Here is a 16167-nt window from a genome sequence, read left to right on the forward strand (position 1 = left end):
GTGTCTTGGCCCAGCATGCTTTGGGTGAAGTGTGAAAATGGAAGGATTTTGTGCGGTAGGTTGAGAATTCTTGGGTTGTTCTTAAGTCCAGGTCAAGAATCAGGGAGAGATCTTCCTTGTGTGTGTAATTGTTACAGCTGCTCAGTGCTGTGGTACACCAAACCCCTAAGTAGAGCCCTACCAAATTCAAGGCCATGAAAAACATGGCATGGACCTTGAAATCTGGTCTCCCCCGTGGAATCTGGTCTCCCCTGTGAAATCTGGCTATTGTAGGGGGGTCGCCTTTACTTCTGCACTGCCTTCAGAGCTGGGTGGCCAGAGAACAGTGTAACTGTATCCTTTCTATCAATGAATCAATCACTTATTGTAGCGGGGTGGACACCCGCTCCTGCCTGGAAGGGCTTGAAAGCAGCCCTGGAGAGGGCTGCAGCTCTAAAAGCTGATTGGGGAAGTAGCTGCAGCTTTTCATGCCCCAATCAGGCGTCAGCTGGCCTGTATAAAAAGGCTGTGAGCCAGAGGCCCAGAAGCAGTCTTTCTCTGCGTTCAGAGAGAGAAAAGCCTGGCTGCAGGGAGGTTAACCAGGTAGGTATCTGGAGTGGAGCAGGGCTGGGAAAAGGCCAAGGGAGCTGGGGAGCTCCGGCCTAGGAAAGCCCCAGGCTGCAGGCCTGGTAAGGCCTATTAGGTACTGGGTTTCAGGGGGCAACCCATGGGTAGGCAGAGGCAGCAGGTCCAAACCCCTTTGCCTGTGATGAGTGGCTTATACTGCAGTCTGCCCCAGTGAACAGGGGCTAGATAGAGACTGGCAGTAGCTGTATACTGAGGTGAGGTGGGGATAGTGGGTGGGGGTTCCCCTGGGAGGGGGAGACCCAGAGCTGTGAGGGGTTACTGCCAGGGGGCAGCACCCCAGACAACAGGGCACCGGGTCCTGGGAGGGACACGGGGGCCAAGCAGTAGCGGGACACTGGCCTGCAGAGAGCGCTCCAACAGCTGGAGAGCTAATTCCCAGAGATGACCAGCAGGAGGCGCCGCAGGGGTGAGTCCCGCACTGCTACACTTATCTCTAAGTTACAATTTGGCAGGTACTAGCATCAATTTACTACTGCCATCAGATATGACAAAACAAAACAATGTACCTGTTACGGTGTTGTTAATTATGCTACCCCCAAAAAATTCATTGTGAATAATTTTATGTACTTTAGTGTCTCACACTGTAACAACGTGGAACAACACTGAATTAAGCAGGATAGTAAGTGTTTACACTGAACACAAGAGTACCTACTGGCAGTATTCCCTCTAATTTTCCCACCCAGATGCAGAATGAATTTTGTTATGTGCACTAATATGGAGGTGATGTGTGACACATAACAAAATTCATGTGTTGGGGGTGTGGCCGAGGGGTTCGGAGTGTGGGAGGGGGCTCAGGGCTGGGGCAGAGGGTTGGGGTGCAGGGGGTGAGGGCTCCGGCTGAGGGTGCGGGCTCTGGGGTTGGGCCAGGGATGAGGGGTTTGGGGTGGGTGCAGGAGAGTGTTCTGGGGCTATGCCAAGGAGAGAGGACTCCCCACAGCTCTCTGTCCCCACAGCAGCACCTAGGCTGTGGGGGAGAGATGCCTCTCCCGGCCGCGGTAGCTCTGGGGCTGGGGCTGCAGGATAGGCACCCCTTCCCTGGCAGGTCTGGGCTGGGGCTGGGTTTGGGCCAGGGGGAGAAGCACCGCAGCAAGTCCACGATGGGGCTAGGTTTGGCCCATGGGAGGGCCGCCCCAGCCGCAGTTGAGTCCAGGCCGAGGTAGGGGTGCCCTGGCTGCAGCTGGGTTTGGGCCAGGGTAGGGGCACCCCAGCTGGTCCAGGCGCCCCGGTCGTGGCAGACTTGGGACAGGGGGAAGGGTGCCCCAGCAGGTCCCCGGGCTGGTTCCCAGAGTGGCTCTAGGAAGGCTGCTGCGCGGCCGTGCAGCTTACAGGGAACTTAGTTTACCGGGTCCTTTGTCCCATCTGCCACGCAATGGACAGTCATGGAAAGAAAGAGTAAACCCACTTGCGGATGTCTGTATTAGTAGATCATTTGGAGAGAAAATAGTGGACCAAATTCTGAGCTCACACCAGTGTAAACCAAGAGTTATGCCTTTGAAGTCATTCTAGTAAGATCAGAATCAGGCCCACAAGTTCTTACGGTAAAAGACTTGGGGTCATATTTTCAAAACAGCTTACTCTTTGTTTAGCTGTGGCCCTTGAAAATCAAGAGTGATCCTGGGTGGTCTGGAAGTGAAGATGGCAGTAAGGATGAGCAGTCACAATTGCTATAATTTTTGAGCCCCAGAGAATAATTCATGAGAACAATATTGGACAGTTCCATGCTGTGAAAATCATTGGATACAATGAGAAATTGATTTGCATGTGCGGTTTCACAATAGGTTAAAATGATTTTCATAATGTAGCCCTAGGTCCCTCTGCTCTGGGTCTATAACACAAAGTCAGGCCGGACAGCTGCAAAAGGGTCTTGGAAGGCCGATATGTTAGCCCCAGAATGTTAAAGGCTCTTTTTCCTACACACTGAGAAGGGGTTACCTCAGGTCAATTAGGGACACCTGATTCCAATTAAGGGCTGCCTGAGGCCTTTAAAAAACCCTTCTCTGGGCAGAGAAGAGGGGAAGAGAGAGAGAGAGAGAAGCTGTTGCCAGACTAATGGCAGCAGAGAAATAAGCTGCTCCAGGGTAAGAGGCTGTGCTCCTTCTTATAGGGGAAACAGCCAAACCTGAGTGCCTGCTAAGGGGAGGACTAACACCCCAGGGCAATCAATAGGACAGCACCCTGCACCGGTGAGGGGGCAGTGAAAAGTACCCCCGTTGGGTTTTTTGTTTGTTTATGAGACTGTTTCCTTTTTGTTTGGTGGAGGATCACCCTAAAGGCCGACCCTCAGTCCTGAAATTAGGACTAAGGGAGCACAGGAGGGGGAAGGCAAACCCTGTCCTGGGAGGGGGTGCTTACCTCAGGTCAACCATTGCCAGAGGGGGAAGCGCTAAGTCTGGCGAGAGAAAGGAGATGCCTTGCCACAAGTGGTGTTAGCAGTGGGACAGACTTCATGGCGAACCATCCCAGGGCAAGGTAAATCTCTTCCACCCCCAAAATGGACAACATAGTGAGGGCACTGGTACAGGCCACGGCAGCAAAACAAAAGACTACCAGGGTCTAGATGACTGCCCAATAGAAGTCGGTATGAATCAACTGCTGATGTGCCAGCAGTCCAGGATCGAGCCACCCTGAAGGAGGTCATGAACCAGCTGAAGGCCCTGACTGTTCTGATGCATGGCCATGGCGGGACACGGTCCCTAAGGGCAAGTAGTTACCTACAGAAGATGACATTGGAAGATGATGTGGAGGCATATCTTCTTGCCTTCGAGAGAATGGCCCAACATGAGGTCTGGCCCCAAGACCAGTGGGCCAGCATCCTCGCCCCTTTCCTGTGTGGGAAGGCCCAGAAGGCCTACTATGACATGGCAGTGGAAACGGCTACATTTGCCCCCAGCTGAAGGCTGAGCTTCTGGGGAGGTCCGGGGTGACGACAGCTATAAGGGCTCAGAGGTTCCATGAGTGAAGGTGTCAGGATGGCAAAGCACTGAGGTCCCACCAGTTCAACCTGATCTATCTGATGAGGAAGTGGCTGCGCCCCAAGATCCACAACCTGGAGAAAATTATGGAAGTCATAGTCTTGGACAGGTTCATGAGAGGACTACTGCCAAATCTATGAGGATGGGTCAGCCAAAATGACCCCTCCTCCTATGGTGCATTAGTTGCCCTTGTAGAGAGACACTTAATGGCCAAAGACTACCGGGGAAGAGATGCGCTGTGTCAAGAGGCCAGTCCCCGCTCCAAGGGCCTCTGCTTCCGAAGCACTAGGCAGAACTATATTGGCGGGTGGGGGGGAAGAGGCTGAAGAGTGGCCTGAGGCCGCAAAGGGACTTGGGGACCTGGGGAGAAAGGATCATGGGGTAAAGCCCACTAGCCCAAAGAATAGAAGGATACCTCGAGTAGGATATAGGTGTTATGCTTGTGGGGAAATGGGGCATATAGTGGCCCAGTGCCCTAATGTGGAGGAGTCCATGCAGTGCAATCTGGGGTATCATGAAGATCTTTGTGGCTTGATAAACCTCGTGGGAGTCGCGATGGCCCCCCCATAGATATATACGGCCAGTTAGGATGAATGGCATACAGACCATTGAATTAGTGGACTCCAGAAGTGCTGTCATGCTGGTCTCAAGGAAACTCTTGGGGCAGGACCAGTTGTCTCGGGCCAAATGCACCGGAATAACCTGTTGTGACGAACTGGGACTGTTCTTAAAGTGGTCTGTGAATGCTGACAGGGGAGTGTGGCTAGGATAGTCTGCATTGGGGGATGGGAGACTGACCGACGGAGAATACCTGAGCATGTAACATGAGAACCCAGGAGGGGGCTGGGGCCAGGTGACACCTTTGCCCGGGAAATTGAACAAAGGCTGTGGGAGGGGTCGCTGAAGGCAGAGTCTGTGGAGCTGGCTAGTGACCATGGCTGGGAGGCAGACAGGGCTCTGACCTCCCAGGGGGGCTAGGGTGCCCAGGAACCCCAAGATGGACCTAACTGAGGGGGTCCTGTTGTCTGCGCCTACAAGACCTGTCTTGGACTGTATTCCTGTCGTCTAAATAAACCTTCTGCTTTACTGGCTGGCTGAGAGTCATGGTGAATCGCAGGACGCCGGGGGTGCAGGGCCCTGAGTCCCCCCACACTCCGTGACACCTGTGTACATGGTGCTGTCAATTATTATCCAACCATCCCTGTACAAATTGAGGTCCAGGGGAATACCACAAGGGTGATGGTGGGGGTGGTCCCGAAATTCCCATATCTGGTCCTCATAGGATGAGACTTCTTAGGGTTTGGAGGCCTACTCCCCATAGAGGGGTCAGAGGAGAGTAGTGACCCTGGGATTAATACAATGGCCCCAGTAACTAGCCCTCTCCCAGTCTTCTGTGAATTAGCCCAGAACATTAGCTTGTTCTCTACAGCTGGGAAGCCTTGGAAGACTAGGCGAGAAAGGAGGGCAGACAAGAGGTTGGGAACCAGGATCTTGGCCCAGAACCAAAAGGCTGCACTTGTAGGGAAGAAATCGTGTCCAGCTGGCAGGGGGCGACGCAGAGTCGACAAGTTAGAAGCTGGACCCAATTCCATGGAGACCAACCCTGAGAGAGAAACAGAAGTAGGTCCCCTTGAATTTGGGCATATTGGACCCTCATTTGAGAATTTGGGGCAGGATCATGCCAATGATTTACTATACAATAATATTAGAAAAGAGATAGTTGAAGTGAATGGGGTCCCAGTGGAGGGGAAAACCGAAGTCCCAGGGCCATATTTCATGATAAAAAGGGACCTATTATATAGAGTAGTCTGACTGCAAGAGCAAGAGGTGGAGCAGCTCTTGGTACCTTGAAGGCACCACAGGGCAGTGTTGGACCTAGCTCATAGTCATTTATTCGGAGGACATCGGGGGGTAGATAAGACCCTTGATTGACTCCTATGGAGATTCTTTTGGCTGGGAGTTTATATGGAGGTACGACGATATTGCGCCTCCTGCCCAGAATTCCAATTGCATATCCCCCCACCGCACTTGAGGGTCCCTTTAGTACCTCTGCCAATTATCAAAGTCCCATTCAAGAGGATAGCCATGGATCTGATAGGCCCACTGGAGAAGTCAGCCTGGGGCCATCAGAGTGTGCTCGTTGTTCTGGACTACGCCACCCGATATCCAGAAGCCATACCCCATGAAACACAATGTCCAAAGCGACAGCTAAGGAATTAATCAAAATTTTCTCTAGGGTGAGAGATCTTGATGGATCAAGGAACCCCCTTTGTGTCAAAGTTGAAGAAGGACTTGTGTGCAATGCTCCACATATGGGGCCTAAGAATGTCAGTCTACCACCCACAGACCGATGGCTTCATTGAATGCTTTAATAGGACACTGAAGAACAGGATACAGAAAGTGGTGAGCCAGGATGGGAAAAATTGGGATATCTTCCACATTACCTGATGTTTGCTATAAGGAAGGTTCCCCAGACTTCAACCGGGTTTCCCCCTTCGAGCTGTTAAACGGTTGCCACCCCTGCGGCATACTGGACATCGCTAAGGAGGGCTGGGAAGAACAACCTAACAAGGGAAGAAGCATCATTGAGCATGTGATGAAGATGAAGGACAGGATAGCCAAAGTTCCCCCATAGTGTGGGAACACATGGAGAAGGCACAAGAGACCCAATAGACCTATTACAATTGCTGAGCGACAGCCCAGAAATTCCAGGCGGGAGATTGGGTAATGGTGCTGGAGCCCACAGCTGAGAGCAAGCTCCTGGCCTAATGGCAGGGGCCATATGAAGTAACAGAAGCCACTGGGGAGGTCAACTATAAGGTTCAACATGCTGATCACCGGAAGCCGGAACAGATCTACCCTGTCAACCTATTGAAACCCTGGCAAGCCATGGAAGCTCATTTGGTCATCCTAGAGACATCACCCCAAGAAAGCAAACATCAGGGACAGTTAGGGATATCCCCTAAATTGACTCCTGAACAATGAGCAGAAGTCATCAATATGATTGAACGGAACCATGACGTATTCTCAGAGAAGCCAGGTGGAACCACAGAGGTTCATGACCACATCGTCACACATCCTCGAGTAAAGGTGAATGTTAAGACATACCGGATCCCAGAGGCAAAAAGGGAGGAGATCAGGACTGAAGTTGGGAGAATGCTGGAGCTGGGAGTCATCGAGGAGTCTCATAGTCAATGGTCCAGTCCAGTTGTCCTGGTGCCTAACCCAGATGGCAACATGAGATTCTGCAGTGACTTCCGAAAATTAAACAAGGTGTCCCAGTTTGATGCTTACCCCATACTTAGGATAGACGAGCTAATCGACTGGTTGGGAAAAGCTAATTTTTTGTCCACCCTTGACCTGACCAAAGGCTATTGGCAAATCCCTCAGGCCAAGGAAGCCAAAGAGAAGACTGCCTTTTCGACACCAGAAGGATTGTACAGTACGCAGTCCTCCCTTTTGGATTACATGGGGCTCCCGCAACCTTCCACATGGCAAATATGCGGCCACTTACCTTGATGATGTCATCATACATAGCCCAGACTGGGAGACACACCTAGAAAAGGTGGAAGCAGTATTGGATAACCTGAGGAAGACAGGTCTCACTGCGAATCCCTCCAAATGTGCAATAGGGCTAGCAGAAGCCAAATACCTTAGGTACGTAGTTGGGAGGGGCATAGTGAAGCCCCAACTGAACAAGTTACAGGCGATACAAAGTTGGCCCCCTACCGATCTGGAAGAAACAGGTCAAAGCATTCCTGGGAATAGCTGGGTAGTACAGGCGATTCATTCCCCACTTTGCTACCAGAGCATACCAGTTGATGGATCTAATAAAAGCCTGGGGCCCAGACATAGTGAAATAGACCAGCGCAATTGAGGAAGCTTTTACAGATCTGAGGACCACCCTCTGCAGTAACCCAGTGCTAGTATCCCTGGACTTTGAGAAGGAGTTCTTGCTGCAAACGGATGACTCCAAGGTCAGGTTGGGAGCCGTGCTCTCTCAAATGGTAAGAGAGAAAGACCACCCAATCTTATTCCTTAGTAGGAAATTCCTGCCCAGAGAACAAAGGTATGCCATGGTAGAGAAGGAATGCCTTGTAGTAAGGTGGGCCATGGAAACCCTCCGATACAACTTGGATGAAGGTTTACCCTCATTACTAACCATACCCCGCTGAAATGGATGCACCGGAACAAAGAAAGAAATGCAAGGGTAACGAGATAGTTCCTGTCATTACAACCCTTCCACTTCAGAGTGCAACACAGGTCAGGGACCAGGCATGGCAACGCTGATGGCCTGTCAAGGGTGCACTGTTTTTTGACCCAAGTAGCCCAAACCCATGGTGTTGAGCAGGGGTGTGTGTCTGTGTGACAAAGTCAGGCCGGATGGCTGCAAGAGGGTCTTGGTAGGCCGATATGTTAGCCCCAGAATGTTAAAGGCCCTCTTCCCTATAAGCTGAGAAGGGGTTACCTCAGGTCAATTAGGGACAAGTGATTCCAATTAAGGGCTGCCTGAGGCCTTTAAAACACCCTCCTCTGGGCACAGAAGAGGGGAAGAGAGACAGACAGACAAGCTGCTGCCAGGCTAGTAGCAGCAGGGAAATAAGCTGCTCCAGGATGAGAGGCTGTGTTCCTTCCCCTAGGGGAAACCTGAGTGCCTGCTAGGGGAAGGACTGACACCCCAGAGCAACCAACAGAATGACACCCTGCACCGGTGAGGAGGCAGCGAAAGTTACCCCCCTGGGTGTTTTTTATGTTTATGAGACTTTCCTTTTTGTTTGGTGGAGGATCACCTCATAGGCCAATCCTCAGGCCTACCCTGAAAATAGGACTAAGGAAGCACAGAAGAGGGAAGGCAAACCCTGCCCTGAGAGGGGATGATTACATCAGGTCCGCCATCGCCAGAGGGGGAAGCACTAAGTCTTGCAAGAGAAAGGTGGTGCCTTGTCACACAAAACACTGTGTCATGCCTTGGAAAATGTTAAAATTTGCTCATCTATGTCTTGATAACATTGTTAGTACAATGACAGATGTGATGTGTAAGATTTGTGAACGCTTGATCCAGCCCACCAAACCAACACAATCTTTCCATTTGCAGATTTCCAGTGCTTACACTTATCTCCAACTTTCAGGAGAGCTGTGTTGTATCTTAAAAAAGATACAGCAGGCCCAGACCCTTGTCTTCAGCCAAGGAACGTGCAGAACAAATCAGGCCTGATTCTGGGGTCACGGTATGCAGGGCTGGTCCCTGGGCATATATTAGGGCAGCCTGAGGCTTCTGCCAATTTACTTCTGCTACCAATTCCACAAGGGGTGGAAACCATAGCCAGGTTTTGGAACAACCCGTGAGTTTCCCAGCCAGACACACTTTCCTCCAGTCACTGGCAGAGAAAGTAGGGTAGCAATCTTTATGCAGGCTTTTCATCACCAGAGAATCTCCCTATGCTGGAAATCCTTCTTGGGCCACATATATGTTTATCAATGACCAGGTTGTGTGTGCAGTGTGGTGCAAAGGGACTTCACTGTTTCGGAGGATTTGGCCAATGCATTTCCTGAGAATGGTAAGAAGAACTGAGAATTAACCTTATCACCATTTTGAGGCAAAGAAACATACTTTCTGAGCAGTAAATACAGTAGCTGTTGCTTAATAGCAATCTGTATACTAACATCTTTCATTTAATGGCAACATTTTGCTGGGAACCAATCCTGTTCCATTGACTTTAATATTAATTGGATTCGGATATTGGCAACAGGCATGCCGCTTATCACTTTTTTTTAGGAAGAAAGTCCCTGGCCACAGGCAGGTCTGTGGGGCTGTAACCAGGGAAGTGCTGGGGCTGCACACTATCTTTCCATGTGCTTTCTGGTCTGCATCCTGCCCTGGCACTGGAGTGCTGGGTTGTGCTGAGCTCTGGCCTCAGACAGGTTTGTGGGCCGGGGAAGGCATGTCCCAACACTTTCTTCCTGGCAGCAGCCAAAAAGGTCCACAAAGAATCTTTGATCCTTCTTATATTCAGTATCCATATTGGATTCTAATGAACTGATGTGCTTATGCAATATAGTTGTTTGCTTATATGTGTGTTTACTACTATAATATAGCTATTGTGCGTAGCTATTAATGTAGTTTAACTTGCTCTATCACTGCTGTGGTGCTGTAAACATAGAACACAATGTAGTGTTTTGTTGATGTGCTTTACAAATATTTGTTTTGCAGATTGCAGTGATGATGTGTTCCGCTGTACTACCGGGAAATGCCTCAATTACACCTTTGTTTGTGATGGATATGATGATTGTGGAGACCTGAGTGATGAACAAAACTGTGGTAATTGGGAGTGTTACATTTTTCTAAAGGCTTTAATGTAATAGCATTGTCTAAACTGACAGAATCTTTCCCCTTAGACTTACCAGAAACAGTAATATACCCATGCGTTCCACTTTATTTAGCAAGGAAGTGAACACAGATTAAAGTTTGTGGCTCTTCATAACTAATTTAAAAGATTTAGAGAATTCTATCATTTAATGCTTTTTCAGCAAATGGTATTTTTACACAATTTTTATGTTTTATACAAACCAGGTGCATATTTTATTGAAAAAATGTTGACTTTGTTATTTATTGTAAACTTATTCAAGATGGGTTGTCAGTTTTCCAGATAATTCAGCAGCTCATATGAGACAAAATAGAACATAAAAATGCTGCATATCATTGGTGCCAGCAGAGCATTATGACTAAACTCTTCCTGCATAAGCATCAGGACAGACTTGTCCTCCTTGACCATCAGCTATTCACTGCTTTTTAAATCCTGATCTCCATTGAATTTCAAGGCTCTTTCCACTGATAATTATCTTCCTACCTCTCTGATCACTTCTTCAATGTCTTGTTTGGCAGATCCTCTTGGTCTCACAATCCACATTACATCTATGGCTGGCTTGAAAATGGGAATTTTTCCTGTAGAAATGTTCATGGGGGGGAAAAGTCCCCATTTGAAATTTTGCCACCAGGAAATAATGGTTTCCTGATGCAAAATTTAAAGAGTTAGTGCGGAAAAACCTTATTTTTCCAATTTTTGCCAGAGAGAAAAAGTTAAACAAAGTGAAAGTGCTACTTTCTCTCTGAAAGAGCTACCATTAAACATGAAAAATAATATTTTTGTTAAAATAAAAAAACCTGTTCCTTTTTAGCTTTTACTTTCATTTTCTTCTCACCTCCCAGAAACGTGGGAGGAGAGAAGGTGTCCATTTTTTAACAATTTCAAAACAAACATTTTCAAAAATCACACCCCTAACCAAAAGATTATTCCAAAAATTTTTAAGTATAGACCAGACCTTAGAGTATATCTGCACTTAAACCACTGCAGCTGCACTGCTGTAGCACTTCAGAGTAGACGCTTCCTATGCTGACGGAAGGGGTTCTCTTATTGGCATAGGTAATCCACATCCATTAGAGGCAGTAGCTAGGTTGATGGAAGAATTCTTCCTTCAACCTAGCACTGTCTACACTGTGGGTTAGGTTGGCATAGCTACATCTCTCAGGGGTGTGGATTTTTCCTTATTCCTCAAGTACTTCCATTGGAATCTATCAAAGGGACTACTTGTGCTGTAAGGTATTACTCCTTGTGAGCTAAGCTGGTAGAATCAGGCCCTTACAGTGAAATCCTGGCCCCATTAAAATGCTCAGTTGTGTAGCATGGTTGGTAATCATTTTTGAGAAAAATGGAAACAAGTTAAACTTCCTAACTTAATAGCATAATAACAGAAAACACTGACATAAAAACAATGTTTGACAGTGATTACTCTCAGATTTGTTGTGTCCCATTCTCTCTTCTTCATCTTTAACATACTCTCAAGAACTTTTATACCAAGTGTATTCTGTATATTCAACCTTTCCTAAGGGTTCGACAAAGAAAGTTTCATTACTTGAGGAAACAGAATGATGAAAGGGCAAAATAAGGCTAAGACTTCTATCTTTTCTTGGAGCTTTCTTATGGAAAATTCTTGGCCTCTTCCAAAGCTTAGCAGGCTAGTGGGATCATTATGTGTCCCATAATGCAATGCAGATCTATCTTTTTTTACTTCTAAACAATTTTATGGTGGTAGTGAAGAAAGAGATTTTCCCTCTACCTTAGCCAAGAAGGCTGGCAAAATAAATAGCTATGTCTATAATAGATGAGACCGCAAGAGCGTTAGCCTTCTGAAGAATGCTTTGTTTATCTGGTAATCTTAGGGCTTGTCTACACTACCGCGGTAGTTCGACGGCTGGCAATCGAACTTCCGGGTTCGATTTATCGCGTCTGGTGTGGACGCGATAATTCGAACCAGGAAGTGCTCGCCGTCGACTGCGGTACTCCACGTCAGCGAGAGGAGTACCGCGGAGTCGACGGGGGAGCCTGCCTGCCGTGTGTGGACCGCGTCTGAACCGCGGTAAATTCGAACTAAGGTATGTCGACTTCAGCTACGTTATTCACGTAGCTGAAGTTGCGTACCTTAGATCGAATTGGGGTGTTAGTGTAGACCAGGCCTTAGTTATTTCCATCTGGGAACCAGTGTTTGGTGTGTTCATTCCAACTCTCAACTGATGTCTTCAGCTGGGTGTGTAATAGGAAGAAGTAGCGTTTCCACAAATACAGTATCATTGCCTTCTGCTGTGCCTTATGGCAACCTAAAATTTTTACATTGTCACTTCTATGTCTCTGTTCATAATCCTTTATCTTATCTTTCAATAGGGACAGATAGATCTCTTTGAAAATCTTTTACCTTGGCCTCTTTTTGGTGGTGCAGCATCTTTGGCCATCAAAATTCTTTCTTCAGCATGAACTGTTTTCTCTGCAATATTGGCCACAGGGTCTTCCAAATCCTTGTTGGAGATCACTAGCGATTCCAGCAATTCTTTCATTGGTTGGAGTTTCTCCAAGACTCTTTTAAAATGGTGGCATCCAAGGAGGTGTCTCTTCAGTCCTCTGAGCGTTACTTCACTGAGGAGCCAGACTATAGTCTATTCCTTATATACTATTTGAGTCTTCAGTTTCATCTATTACCTCAGAAATATTTTATTTCTTCCAGTCATATGATCTATTAGAAATTGAGTGAAATGTCAAAAACAAAACCAAAAAAAATTACCAAACCAGTGGGTTTTAGTAATTCTGTGGGACCTCAGCATAGCTACTCACTCTACCCACATCACATGGCCATTGGACAGATCATTTCTCAATAGGTGTTGATATGCTAGGAGAGATGCAGTTCTGCAGACAATTTGAGAGTGATCTGTGAATTTCAGTTTGGGAACAAATACTTTATCATACTGACATCTCTATGTAGGAATTGCAAATTAAATGGATGTACTTGACCTTAAATTTCATATTCAGAACTGTCTATGAAATAATATGGATAAAGCACAAAATTACATGTGCTAGCTGCTTAGTTTCTCTGTCCAGGATATTTCCCATTTGTTAATATAAACCCAAATTACTTTAATAGGAAAAAAGATATTGGTCTATAGTACGGTAGTTACTATTGAAAACATAGCAGTTGCCTTAGGTAACATTGTGACAGGTCACAGCTGCTGTACCTCCACCTCTTCCACCAACACAGACCACTCTGAGACCTTCCTGCTTGTGAACACCAGCATGTACTTTATTTACAGTGTCTCAGTCCTTTCATCAGTGCATATCAGTGCAATCACATCCTTGCACTCTTTTCCAGCTTTCTGGCCCTTTCTTCCAGAGGTGAGTGGCTGAGATGTCTCTACTCCAAGAGCTGCCTTGTCAGGCTCTCCTAGCCTCCTCTCTTCCCCCTTCCTCCTCAAGCACTTCTTTCCTGTGCTCCTTTTTAACCACTTGCCTGCTCATGGGTTAATTAGCTCATTAACATTAACCCCTGACTTGATCTTATGACCTATGGTCCCCTCTCACATCTTGTGGGTGATTTTATGCTTGTTAGAGGTAAAATGACATTATAGGAGTGTCAGGGGTGTATTGCTTATTAGCTTCAAACTTGCATGGGGGCAAATAGGTGAATATAAGTACATGGATTAGTAAGGTTGCTAGAGTTAAGGATCTGTTATACTAGGTGAAAGCTTTGTGCAGGAATGTGATGGGGTGCCTGCCCCACACTGAGATCGAAGGGGTTAATAGAGCCCTGGGGAGGCTGCGCAGGATGCAGCCAATCAGAGGGACTGCAGTGAGCAGCCAATCAAGGCCGGATTGGCCCATATAAGAAGGGCTGCAGAACAGAGTAGCTTCAGTCCTCCCTGGAGTTTGAGGAGTGAGGTGGACTGGGTGCCTTGCAGGCTGAAGGGAGCAAGCACCCTGGACAGAGCAGTACTGCAGGCAGAGACCCAGGGAGCTAAAGGCAGCTCCTGGTGTGCTGCAGGCTGTGGCTCTGAGGCAAGGACAAAGAGGGTGCTGGGGCCGCAGGGAAGTGGCCCAGGGAAACCTACGGAGGAGTCAGAGGGGGCGCCGCAAGCAGTGGCCATCTACAGCATCCCTGGGTCTGGACCCAGAGTAATGGGTGGGCCCGGGTCCCCCGCAACCCCACTCACCACTGAAGAAGTGGCTGGACTACACCCCTGGAAGTGGGGAGCACAGAGTGCGGCACAGACAGATGGCTGTGTCACTGAACAGCATGCCGTGGTCCTGGGAGTGACATGAGTCACAGAGCAGAAGTGACAGCAGCAAGGCAACACCAGAAGAGGGTGCACTGGCAAGAAGAGCTAATTCCCATGACAGCTGGCAGGAGGCGCCAGAGTGGTGAGTCACACCCCATCACAAGGAATTATACTAACGGCTGAAGTGTAGCTAAAATATGAAAGATTTAAGGCAATAAATCCAAGTCAGAAACTTTGCACTCTTATTCTGGGAGACAAACAAGTAACCGCAAATGGGTACAGTACACCACAGAGTTCTGCAAGAAGGGTGTGTGTGACACTCTGAACCTCAACGTAGCACCCTGCAACCCCCATATTCACCACTGCCATATCTTGATATGTTTTGTACAAAGTATATCTAGCAAGATATCATTTTAAAACTCTTGATTTATTGAACATTAATAAAATCCCTGTTGGTTTGTATGTACTATCATTGTATGTGAAGTTATGAGGTATTGCTACATGTGCTACTGAAATATGTTGTAAGGTTCAGAGATGCCCACAGCCAGCCTTTCAGTTGCAACAAAGGAGGGCCAGACAGGAGTAGATGGCCCACCAAAAAGAATTCACTATCTCAGAGGCTCCTTACAGAGGCATGTATGCAATGGAAACTGCTTGACCAATGGGGATTGCCTGACCCCCATGTCACAGCAAGGATCTTTCTAGCATCTGGAAGAAGGTATAAAAAGAGAGAGAGAGTGACATCATCACTTGGTTTCTCCCCCACCTCCCATCTCAACATCCAGAAGATCATCTAGATGGAAGACAAAGACTTGGAACTAGGGATACCGGTCCCAGGCCGGATCGGAGTCCCGCCTGTGTTTTGAGGAACTGTAAGCTGCCTGTGGGGTGAGAAACTGTTTGATTCAAATCTTGCTTAGTCTGTTAAAGTTAGAATTTAGACTATTTCTATTTTTAGTTCTCAGGTAACCAACTTTGATCTCTATGCCTATTACTTACAATCACTTTCTATAATTAATACATCTGTTTTATATTTTACTAAAACAGTGTGTTTTTGGTTGAATTGCTAGGGGAATCTCAACTTAGGTTACAACTTTCCTATGAAGAAGTAGTGAATTAAGTAATGAGCTTACATTGGCCAGGCTCTGACCAGTGCAAGACAGCACAGTTCTGGAATTTAGGGGGGTGGGGGGGGGGGAGGGAAATTGGCTGAAGCGTCCCTACTAATGGTTCATGAGTGGCTGGGAGATCATTCATGTAAGTCAGTTGGGTGTGTCCCTGCCTGTGGCTGCCTGTGTAAATGCAGTGCCTGTCAGAGGCTTGTACCTTGACATTAACATGACCATGTGAGAAGCAGCTCAGGCTGGTAGGTTTGGAAGGTTCAGCGGTCCCATAGTCCAGGTTTCACCCCAGGAATCCCATCACAGGGGGCTTTGGTAATGAGGTTGCTATGGAGTATGTGCGCAATTAGACCTCATTTACATATAGGAATTATTAAGAAATAAGTATATAAATCATTAATATTAATGTTTGATGCTTAATTACGGACACCCTAAAGGCCACATGTGGATGGGGCAGCTATTGACCTTATAATAATTAGGGTAAAGGATCAAATATGGTATATATCCATACTCTTACCATAAGGAATGGTATAAAATATTACACCCAGTTCCCGTTTCTTTGGGTTTGTTGCGTCCCCGAGATGGTGTAATCTGAATCAGGACCTCCCTTCTGATGGGCTCCACTTACTTTCCCTTCTATCTTGGTTTTCAATGGTCTCCATAAATTGTGAATATGCACCATGCAAGATTGTAAGTATGAACAATCTGGGAAACCACTTTACTGCACTTATCTTATCCTTATATTTATGTATATTTATCCTTTCCTACTATGTCAGTTATACTTGTCTGTATTAAATAAAGTTTCTGTGTGTTTCACCAAATAACCATCTTCTCAATTAACTCTAATTAC

General features: G+C 47.2%; 1 protein-coding gene across 1 annotated transcript in view; it reads left to right on the forward strand.

Moving 5' to 3' along the window:
- CORIN (corin, serine peptidase) overlaps positions 1-16167 on the forward strand; it is a 279991-nt gene that overhangs the window by 167781 nt on the left and 96043 nt on the right. The window contains exon 7 of the mRNA XM_029910685.1: positions 9811-9918. Within this exon, the coding sequence (XP_029766545.1) occupies positions 9811-9918 (108 nt within the window). The remainder of the gene's footprint in view (positions 1-9810; positions 9919-16167) is intronic.

Source organism: Terrapene carolina, unplaced genomic scaffold, assembly GCF_002925995.2.
Source record: "Terrapene carolina triunguis isolate 2854851 unplaced genomic scaffold, T_m_triunguis-2.0 Scaffold66, whole genome shotgun sequence".
NCBI classification, from domain to species: Eukaryota; Metazoa; Chordata; order Testudines; family Emydidae; genus Terrapene; species Terrapene triunguis.